General features: G+C 33.9%; 1 protein-coding gene across 4 annotated transcripts; it reads right to left on the bottom strand.

Moving 5' to 3' along the window:
* Positions 1-4,234: 4,234 nt before the first annotated feature.
* LOC136218881 (putative nuclear RNA export factor SDE5) lies at positions 4,235-10,738 on the bottom strand. Of its 4 annotated transcripts, XM_066006041.1 has the most exons (12): positions 10,581-10,738; positions 9,547-10,127; positions 8,537-8,562; positions 7,723-7,812; positions 7,549-7,622; positions 7,124-7,368; positions 6,316-6,395; positions 5,701-5,757; positions 4,946-5,013; positions 4,769-4,866; positions 4,606-4,676; positions 4,235-4,540 (listed from the first exon to the last, which is right to left on the bottom strand). In XM_066006041.1, exons 2-12 carry the CDS (start codon positions 10,100-10,102, stop codon positions 4,373-4,375), a joined length of 1,533 nt encoding a protein of 510 aa, XP_065862113.1. In that variant the 5' UTR covers positions 10,103-10,127; positions 10,581-10,738; the 3' UTR covers positions 4,235-4,372. The 4 variants fall into 4 exon arrangements, with proteins under 4 accessions (XP_065862113.1, XP_065862115.1, XP_065862114.1 ...); XM_066006043.1 differs by lacking the exon at positions 10,581-10,738 and having other exon boundaries at positions 7,738-7,812; positions 9,547-10,464; XM_066006042.1 differs by lacking the exon at positions 10,581-10,738 and having other exon boundaries at positions 4,235-4,531; positions 9,547-10,464.
* Between the last annotated feature and the right edge of the window lie 284 nt (positions 10,739-11,022).

Below are 11,022 nucleotides of genomic sequence, written 5' to 3' on the forward strand. Positions count from 1 at the left end.
TCCATTATATAGGTCATTCTAGCAAATTGGTTTTTTTCCTAAATATAAGTCATTTTAGGATTCCAATGTTTATTGTCCAATAGTGACATGAGAGAGAATTATTTTTTGTATTGGTACATGTGTTTTTTAATATTCCAATGCTTATTGACCAATAGTGTCATGAGAGAGAATTTTTTTTAGTTAACCAATATATTTTTTAATTTGTGTGAAATACCCTAAAATGACTTATATAATGGAATGGAGGGAGTAATAATAATAAAAGTGATTATGGAATAATCATTTAAATATCAATTTGAGCTTAAAGACAGTTGCCATCTGTCAGATGGATATATGTATATGCCTATCTTTTTAACCAATCTCGATACTCATCCAACGGACACCAAAACTTCATCTCTTCATGAATCACACAAAGGGGAAAGAAATGGGAAAATTAGAATTTTAATATATTAGTGTATAATTATATATTTTTAAAATAAAAAATTAATTAACCGAAGAAATTAGTTTAATAAAATGGTTAGTTGTCTATGTGTATATATATACATAGCCTATGAAAGTAAAAAAAAAAAAAAAAAAAAAGCAAATTAATGGCATGTTTTATAATGAACTGGATGTAATGCATCCTACTAATAATAAAAATATATATCATTTTATTGCAAAGCAGAGCAGTTAATATATTATAATTGTTAAATTTTTATCTCTAACATCCAAATTGATTAGAATCATATGATAATTTCTCCAAATCAACTCCTCATTCAATTTCATTTTTTTTTATTACTATAGTCACCTCAATTATAAGAGACACCTTTAAATCCGTAAAATATTTAGTTGTTGTTCCTATTTGTTGATTGTCTTTGGAAAATGCTGCTTTTCTAAAAAGTAGGATTTTCTACTTTTATAAAAAGCTACTTTATAATGAAATTTAGTTGTTATTTTGGTTCGTAGTTTTTATGCGTATGAAGTGTTAATAAATTATCTAAAATGACATGAATATTGTAGATGCTAACGGAAGAAGAAGCAAACTGAAATCTCACCATTCATATTATTAATATGAAGCAACATGCACAACGTATGACTTGTGCACAAGAAAGAAATCATTAACCTCGTTTCTTATCTGTTTCTGGGGCTCTTTGCTATACATTTACATATCATATTCATATTCATATTCATGCATCTTATATTCTATTCTATGTACTATATTTATTCAATAGGCTGCTCTATTAACCATGTATAACACCTGACTTGCGTACTATTGATCCAAAAACCTAAATAAAGATATAATTATTAATATTAATATATAAAGTAATTACTGAATATATATTAATATAACACAAACTGAGATTACTTGAAATAAGATTGGAGTCAACAAAAACTCAGTGAAACAGAAACCTTTACCGAATCGGAAATTGAAGCAGAAAATATGAATCTGAGGTCTTAACAACCAGTTTCCTTAAGATAGATTGCACCGCAATTGGTGACCATCTCCTAAGATACAATGGATTCGCCGACGAACTCTATCCGCGTGGAAAGTTATCAGTGGAGGCAAAAAGAGAAATAAGAAGAACAAGAACATCTTGTTGGAAGACAAGTTTGAGAAGTTCGACTGAATTGGACAAAATAATCCAGTCTTTTTTTTTATATATAAAGGCATTGGAAAAACAGTTATAGATAGATTAATTCATGTAATTTATTAATCAATTAAATGCAATTAAGCTCATTTGTTACAACCGTTTCAATTGAATGCAATCAGGTAGAGTTTTTCTTCACATAACGTCTTAAATGTTAATGGACTTTAGTCCCATTCTTTTTTATGCATTTTTCAACTTGTTTAACCTTTTGGTTAATGGATCTGCAATGTCTTCTTCTTACCAATTTGCGAAAAACGTGAAACTATATTTATTTTTTTAACTAACCCTTAAAATATTGTTGGCTTAATATAGGGTAAATTCCAAAAAAAACCCATGTGGTTTGATGTTGTTCCACAAAAACCCTTGTGGTTTGTTATTACAAAAAAAAAAGGACTGTGGTTTGCGCCGTTACTCGAAAAACGGAAATGGACTTAACACCGTTAATTTGCTGACGTGGCACAGGGGTAGAGTTGGAAATTTGATTTTTTTTTTTTTATTATTTTTTTTCTCTCTCCTCTTCTTCCCCTTCCTCCTCCTCCTTCTCCTTCTCCTTCTTCTTCTCCTCCTTCTTCTTCTTCCTTCTTCTCCTCCTCCTCCTTCTTCTCCTCCTTCTTCTTCCTTCTTCCTTATTCTTCTTCCCCCTTCTTCTTCTCTCCTTCTTCTTCTTCCTCCTCCTTCTTCTTCTACCTTTTTTTTTCTTTTTTTTTTAAGTTTCGGAAATTTCCAGATTTCTGGAAATTTTTCAGAAATCTGGAAAATTCCAGATTTCTGGAAAATTTCCAGAAATCTGGAATTTTTTCCAGATTTCTGAAAATCTGGAATTTTTTCAGATTTCTGGAAATCTGGAATTTTTCCAGATTTCCAGATTTCTTCGGAAATCGGAAATTAAAAAAAAAAGAATGGAAGAAAAAAAAAGAAGAAGGAGGAGGAAGAAGAGGAGGAGAGGAAGAAGAAGGAAGAAGGAGGGGGAAGAAGAAGAAGAAGGAGGAGGAGAAGGAGAAGGATGAAGAAGAAGGAAGAATGAGGAGGAGAAGGAGAAGAAGAGGAGAGAGAAAAAATAAAAAAAATAAAAAAAATTTCGAATTTCCAACTCTACCTTTGTGCCACGTCAGCAAATTAACACCGTTAAGCCCATTTCCGTTTTTCGGGTAACGGCGCAAACCACAGTCCTTTTTTTGTAATAACAAACCACAAGGGGTTTTTTGGAACAACATCAAACCACATGGTTTTTTTTTTTGAATTTACCTCTTAATATATTAGGAGTCCCTTGAACTTTGTTCAAAAAAATTATAGTGTCCCGAACTTACAAAGTGTCTCGTTAACTCTCTAACTTGCTTATAAAGTGTCTGGTTAGCTCTTTGGTATGATTAACCCTCTAAATCCACATGGCAAAACAAAAGAGAATTTGGACAAATTAAAAACTAGTATATCATTTTAAACAAGTTCATAGATTACTATAATCAAATTTACAAAACCAATATATCACTTTAAACAAATCCAAATTATCAATATTATAAGTATTGTCGGGCTAAAGAAATACTCGACAATGAGGGGCAAAATGACATTTTAATACTGACTGAACCACAATGGCAAAACAATGTTCGTGTAAATGTATTGACATCATGAAGGACATGTATGAGGGAGCGTGTACGAGTGTACGTACCAGTGTTGGGAACACTGAGTTCCCTATTACGATTGGAGTGCATCAAGGTTCCGCACTTAGCCCATTTTTTTACCGTTGTTATGGATGAATTAATGAGTTCACTACAAGACAATACTGTATTGGTGGATGAGACGAAAGAATGCGTGGAGAGGAAGTTGAAACTATGGAGACAAACTTTGGATCTAGAGGTTTTAAGTTGAGTCGAAGTAAGACGGAAATTTGGAGTGTAAGTTTAGCAGCGACAGAAGTAGGGAGGCAAGCACAATCACCCTGGATGGAGTGTTGGACAGTGAAATACTATCACATTCATAAAATCTTGGTGACGGAGATACGCATGTTGTGATGGATGTGTGGTCATACAAGAAAGAATCGGGTGAGTAATGAAATAATTAGGACAAAAGTATGTGTTACATCTATTAAGAATAAAATGAGGGAAAACCGACTAAGATGATTTGGGCATATAAAATGAAGAGCACTTAATGCGCCGATTAGAAAGATTGAAGAGTGACAAAGGGATATAATTGTGAGAGGTATGAGAATGCCTAAGCAAACTTGGAAGATGGTGGTTGAGAGTGATATGAGTTTATTGGGGATTGAGGAAAATATGATAGTGGATAGGACGGAGTGGAGGGAGAGAATTTATGTCGTTGACACGACTTGATTTCACGGTTTCGTATGACGGTTCATGTTAGCCGACCTCAAATCATTTTGGAACTAAGGCTTTGTTGTTGTAGTAGTAGATATTAGTAAAATTGCATGTAACATGCAAACACGATACGAAATCGATACCGATTAGATTGACACGACTATGACATGAATTATTTTGGAGATTTAGAGTTGGGATATTTAACACTAACATTATAATTTACCCAGCAAGAAAACTATAATTAGTCATGTAACAATAACCATAATCCACAGTTTCTGAATTCAAGTCCTCATAATGTCATTTGATTGTTAACAAGACTAAAATGTTTTCATTATTAAAAGTTTCTACTGTAGGGCAGCAGCAAAATGAGACACAGTTCCCCAATTGAAACATCATCTAATGTTTAAGTTTATTTTCCTATTTGGACAGCAGCTATAACTAGAAGTAGTATCCCGTATCATCGCGAGACCTGAGTCCTTTATCTACCCCTTCCTTCTTTGCAAAACTCAACCGTTTTGGGTCAACCACATCTACTTTGATTAACATTTTATCACCATTTTCTTCTTCCTCCCATTGTATTGCTTCTTTCTCCAGTTGCTTTACTATCTGCACAACCATATATTTTCATCTTCAACTTAAACATGTATTCAAAGGATGATTTATAGGCCTACCAGTTTCTTCCTTGCCTCTTTTCTGCTATCTCCATCACTCCTATTCACAACAAGCCTTAGGTACTTCACATCTGATCAAGGACAAGGTCCAACAAATTCGTGAATGAATTTGTAATCCAATGATATAAAGACTGGCGGAGAGAATAAAAAAAACAAAACTAACTTGGGATTCCAGAAAGAGAGGTTAGATGAAGCCTCAGGACTCGTACAGCTTCCTTCGGCTCAAGTTCATGCAAGTTGATAGGCATCACCTCATCTTCTCTGCAATCTCACAATTCATATTATTATATGAAGCAACAAGCACAACATATAACTTATGCACAAGAAATAAATCACTAACCTGGTTTCTAAAAGTTTTTCATGTGATTCGTTATCTGTTTCTCGGGCCCTTTGGCTGAAAAATTGTCCCTAAACATTGTAAATACATTTACATATCATATTCATGCATCTTCTATGTACTCAATTAATTCAATAGGATGCTCTATTAAGCAAGTATAATACCTGAAACTTGAACTCTAAAATAGAGAAATATATCAAGTCTTTCACCAAGACATAGCCAATGGAAACAATTAATTCTTGATTATTCTAGTCTACCTTCACTTACTGCACATAAATATAATATTCCTATCTCTGGCCTTAAGTTCATTTAACGGCTCTCTGAAGGATTCAAGAAGACCAGAAGCATTATTGGTACTAAATGCAGCTAATTTTAAAGAAGGGAGAAAATATTATGCAAATCTTTAGTACCATTCCATCATTGAATGAAGCAGCTCCAATATTATGTTTTTAATCGCTAAAGCAGTCAAGCGTGAAACTACAACTATCATATCATGTTCACTACTGGTTGCAACATTTAGAAAAGAAATAAAACATGAAATTTCTTTTTCCTTTTCATTCAATCAAAACCTAATAGTAATACTAATTCACACAAGGAAAATAAAAACTTAATAATTGTTATTAAGGAAAAGAAAAAGAAAAAAGAGATAAAAACAGAAAGCAAGGGAGTTCTTAAATATGTGAGAAACACAATTGCAAGTTTGCAACAATCATCACTAAGCAGTAGTATCACCAATGTAATGAAAAAGCACACCAAACCTTCTCTAGGAGTTTATTTGCCCTTGCATGATCACCCTGGGTGAAAGCATCAATTGCCTGCATTTGCACTAATATCAGTGACCAATGTATCAAAGACTAGAAAATACATACGCTATCACTGCAAAAGACGATCAAAAAGAGAGGCCACCAACAGAAAATAGGTTCTCGGAATAAGGTACAATTTGTCCTTTGAGATCATTCGGCATACCAATTTACCCCTTAAAAGTTATTTTTTGCTTTAATGTTGCTCCCTAACGTAATAAAATCCAATCAATTTGCCCTTTTATAAGGTAAACATCTCCCAGCTGTTTAGCAGCTTTGGTTAGAAAAGAGCAAAAATAATTAGGGTTTATAATGTTAGGCGCAACCTTGAAAAATATGTTAAGCTGTAAATTGATATTCTCAAATAATATTGGGGAAACATTTGTACATTGTCCCAAGATTCTCTGTGCAGCAGAATTGACACTTGTACATAATGTGAAGGCATGATATGTTTCCTTCCTCATATGATCACCAGTGTCTTATTAATCTCAAGCACCAAATTATCCTTCTTAATGTGGTGGCTCATATTCTATAAGTCTATCTTCCAAAGGCTTATAAAATAACAAGGCTTACAGATTTATAGTACTCCTTCGTTATATTCCGATATTCCTTGACTGCTTCGCGTAGGACATCGTAACTGTTATCATCAACCTCTGCATTCCCATAGAAGATGTGTCCATTCCAGAAACCAACATAATTAGAAAGATAAATTAAGGTAAAAGAGTGAAAATACATACTGCAAAATTAATATCAAATGGAGAAAAAAGTGAAATCAATAAGCAAATTCAAAAGGTTAGTGCTATTTATGCTATCATGATTGTTAGGCTTGCACGTTGTAAAATGGAATCTCATATTTAGATCTTAAAGATAGCTCATACCACATCGAATGTGGAAAGGCTTCTGGACTGGGACTGAGAATTCGCAAGCCTGCTAAAATAGCATTGCTATTTCGGCCGAGACAAAAGTAAAAAATGGTAAGAGCCTAGTTATTCAGTATCTATGGCAATTGATCCACAAACCCTTAGGTGTTAAATTGACTCAATATGACTGAAGAATTGAAGATAGAAAGGGCTTGGAATTGATCCAAGTCTAAAGTTTCCATCTTAATGTCTATGTTTTAACAAGCCATTAGGAAAGAAATTGCTTGAAACAGACTGATTTAGTTAAATAATAAACATGTTGGATCTTGACTTCAATAATAGACATATACTTTAATTTATAACTAATAAGCTGTATAAGCCACAAAAAATAGAACAGTAAAATAGAACTTATGAGATATATACACATCCTCTCTACTTTTAGCTTTTTTAAAAATAGTCTTGAGCCTGTTAAATGCTCTTCCAACATAACTTGTAAACAAGACCAGGATTAGAGTTCGCACCTTCTCTAGAAACTATTGATTCTGCTACAGAAGACTTATCTTGCATATGATCATCATTAGGTGGTTCAACCACCAGTTTACAGAACCGATTTGGCTTCTTCACAACTCTCCTGGGGATTATTCTGGTTGGCGCTTCTTCAGATCTATCTGGAAGATCAAATAGTGATCGCAGAAGTTCCTTCTCAAGAGCTGTTTTACCCTTTTCTCTTTTAGCTTTAGGTTTTGACTTCATTTTAGCTCCATCACTGCATAGATGCAAACAAAAGAGACAAAGAGAGGAAGATATCAAAAGAACCAGAAAGAAATTGTTTGAGCTATTAATCAGTAAAGAAAAGAACAAAATCTAAGATATCACTAATGGGAATGGTAATATTCAGCTTTTTGAAAGTAAACTATTAATATCAATAAAAAGAAGAATGACAAACCTTTGGACAGAATCAAGTTGATGCATTGGTTCCTGAAGTGAAACAGATTTCTGATCTGAACATGTTCCTGTAGACTTTTAATATGAAGGGATCTCAAAAAATGTTTGCTAAGATCTAACTCTAGAGAAAGAATTTATTAAATATAGATCTGGGTTTCCACAAGTCAAAACTAACACAAAAAAGGTGTACATTTTTAGCAGCCATGCCAGTGTCTTCACGTCTTTCCATTGTTACAACTGATAAATCAAAAAGCTTGTCGATGCTCTGCATAAGCATTGAGAAAATCAGTTACTTGAGCCATAATATTAAAGATAGAACCCTACTGGAAATAATCTACCAGGAATATTGCTAACTATTCAGGATGAAAGCAATTTAGTGGAGCGCACGTACAAAACCATACTTTTACAGAACAAGCTTTCAAACTACTATTGATGCAACTAATATTAGGTATGAAATTCTTCACACCTATACATGGAAACTGAAAAAAGAGTAAGAAAAAACAAATCGTCAAGTGCTGAGCACTCATATCACAAACATCAGTTGAAAAAACTAGCTTTAATAGCTATCCTGATCCTGAAAAGACAGACTGGAATCTGAATACCCTTAAATTCAGAAAATACACTTCCAAAATGGTAATTCTACTCTCCTTTGTGGAAAGAGGAAAAAAGACAAAAGAAAAGAAAGAAGTTATATAGTAAGATGCTTTGTGAAAATTTGGGAAGTTCTCTAGTGATACAGAAACATAACAAATGACAGCTTGTAATACAGTTTCTAATGTTCTATTTGCTCCCAGTTATTAATAATAACGCCAAACATGGATTTTCTTATCTCTATGTTATCGGAAAAAAAAAAGCTACGGATTTAAACATTCCATAGAACTCAAGTCCTTTTCTAATCAAACTCAGCTGATATAAAAAGATATACTTCTACTTTTCTCTAATGAAGACAGAAATGAAACTCTCATATGAAAAGAGTATTTCAACTTAACCTTTTGCATGTCGTATCCACAGAGACCTGCAAAGCAAAACAAAATACCAGGTTTATCACTAAGAGCACAGACCAACTTGATATGTAAAAGGAAATGATGAAAATGTAATGCCAAGTAGCCAACACGCCAAGATTCATTATACATTGATTGCATGCTAATTTAGAAGAAGAAGAAGATAAGAGGAAAAAGATGAACAGAAAATCGGGCAAATTACATCTGAAGCATCTAATTCTAAAAAAATTATTGCAACTAGAATTACAACCTAACTATCATTGACTTCACTGATCAATTACATTAACCCTTTGGAACATGACAGGTTCCAATTGGTTCAAACTACAGTGGTTAGGTCCTCAGCAAGTACCGTTCTAATAATTTGAAAAATACAGGTTTCTTGCATACATAAGTGAAGTTCCTCTATGCAACACTAGCAAATCATCAATGAACACCAAAAGCTTACATGAGCATTTGCTAGTCAACTAGTCTACATCTAAGTTGCTGAAGCAAAACTTCCCTCAGGTAATGACAGTTCTAGCAATTAGACTTTACATCCTTCCGTGATACTATCCATCTATGAGTTAACAAAATGCAGTAAACAGCCGTTTCATTCTGAAGTATATTGAGCAGCTTTTAAATGTTCTTTCCTTTCTCCTTTTCAAGTAGAAAAAAACTAGTTGTTGAAGGAAAGCTCCCTTCAAACAATGATAGCTCTACGTAATTATAATTGACTATGAATTCAGATATCTAGACCGACTATACTATATTGATTGATGCTTGGCAGGGAAATGACAGATTAAGTTAGCAGACACCTAGTTTAAAATTAAATACAATAACATGTGCAAGGAGGTGACATACTAATTTGCTTTTGCAATAACATAATATGAATAATAGTATTCTGAAACCTACGGATTATACTTGACTTACGTAATAATGACCAATTTATATTGTTATAGATCTTAGAAGCATAATAAAACTTGTAGATAGCTTAAATGGATGAAAGATAAAAACTTTACCAAGAACCTCTTGAATCTTATGCCTATCAAGTTGAAAGCCCTCTCCAAGCATCTTAAAAAGAAATTCCTCAACATCAGGCTGTGCATAGTTGGTCGTAATTGCCATACTTGATGAATCTTTCTCTTCCCAATTTTCAGAAATTGGAAGGTACTCACACTGTAGTTTCAATGGTTTCTTTGTTTCCATAGACCCATTTCTTGACGGCCTAGGGTTTGCATACTCTTTACCAATTATACTTGAAACATTACCCATGGATGCAGAACACCTTTTTGACAGGAGTTCCTTCGTTCCTTCTTGTCCATCAGAAGCCTCATCAAGAACATTGTCGAATGAAATCTCTGATGATGTTGAGATTTGGCTTTCCAATTTGGAAGGCAACTCTAATGCTTCTGTATATCCAGCAGTCACTGTGGTAGATGAACTTCCATGCATTGTACAAAGAATTTCCGCAGCCAAATTTTTGTCTTGCCTTGTCTGCGAATATGCAAAGGCAATATCCTCCAGTGAAAACTCAGAGCCGAAAACTTCAAGCAGTTCTTCTAAGCCCTTGTCCATCTGGTTGCTCGCAGTTTCACTTATGCTTCATAACAACAGGGAGTGAAAAAAGTATCAGAAATGTTAAGAAAATGAAGAAGACTTGGACAATGTGAGCAATGGATTAGAGTATAGATCTAGCATTAGCTTAGCAATAACAGAAATTAACGATACAGGGGAGCTTTTCAGAGTTTAGGGCTTGTATTATTCCATCCCGTCGACTCTGATATGAAATAGAGGCGATAGATGTAGTTAAAACCCGTAAAAGCATGAAGTTTGCACCGGGAACACTAAGCCCTAAACTCGTGAACGCAAACATAGTTTAGGTCTGGCAATTCCGAAGGAATAAAGAGTAGAATGTACTAATTGCGTGGCTCCCAAGAAATGAAGGGGGGGGGGGGGGGGGGGGGGGGGGGGAATGGGAAAGGTAAAGTAGGTTTTTGATGAACAAATCAGCAGAGGAAGGTTTTAAACAGAAGTTGAAAAGTTACTAACTTACCACCCAACTTGAAAGGGGGGAAAACAAAATTAGATACAGAAGAATTCCTAATTTACCAACCAAATTTGAATCAAATGAATTTTTTCTATTAAAAAAGATCAAGAACATAAAAGAAACAAATTCCTGTCGAATTGAGTTCTTATAATCAACCCTCTAAATTTAAGAGAATATACAGTAGCTTAGGAAAATTAAATAATGGAAAGGGAGTTGAGTTGAGCAAAGAAGAGGGAAATAAGAATATTTAACCTTCAAATTGGGGTGAAAATATTTGTCCTCTAACCTTTTGTTTGGAAGTTGGGAGGTTAACATGAGTAAGTCTTTAAGGATATAACGGAAGGGAAAGGGAATTGATGGAAATGAAGGTTAAAATTTAACATTGTTTAAATAGTTGATCGAATGTAAATGAAAGTTAAACAACTATTAGGTCCCGTTTGTTTGGGGT

This window comes from Euphorbia lathyris, chromosome 2, assembly GCF_963576675.1.
Source record: "Euphorbia lathyris chromosome 2, ddEupLath1.1, whole genome shotgun sequence".
NCBI lineage: Eukaryota > Viridiplantae > Streptophyta > Magnoliopsida > Malpighiales > Euphorbiaceae > Euphorbia > Euphorbia lathyris.

Excerpts from the sequence above, each read along its gene's own strand:
- LOC136218881 (XM_066006041.1), bottom strand. The coding sequence starts at position 10,102 with ATGGACAAGGGCTTAGAAGAACTGCTTGAAGTTTTCGGCTCTGAGTTT. Across the intron at positions 4,867-4,945 it reads GAAAAACTTTTAGAAACCAG|AGAAGATGAGGTGATGCCTA; the intron begins GTTAGTGATTTA and ends GTGAGATTGCAG. Across the intron at positions 4,541-4,605 it reads AAGAGGCAAGGAAGAAACTG|ATAGTAAAGCAACTGGAGAA; the intron begins GTAGGCCTATAA and ends ATGGTTGTGCAG.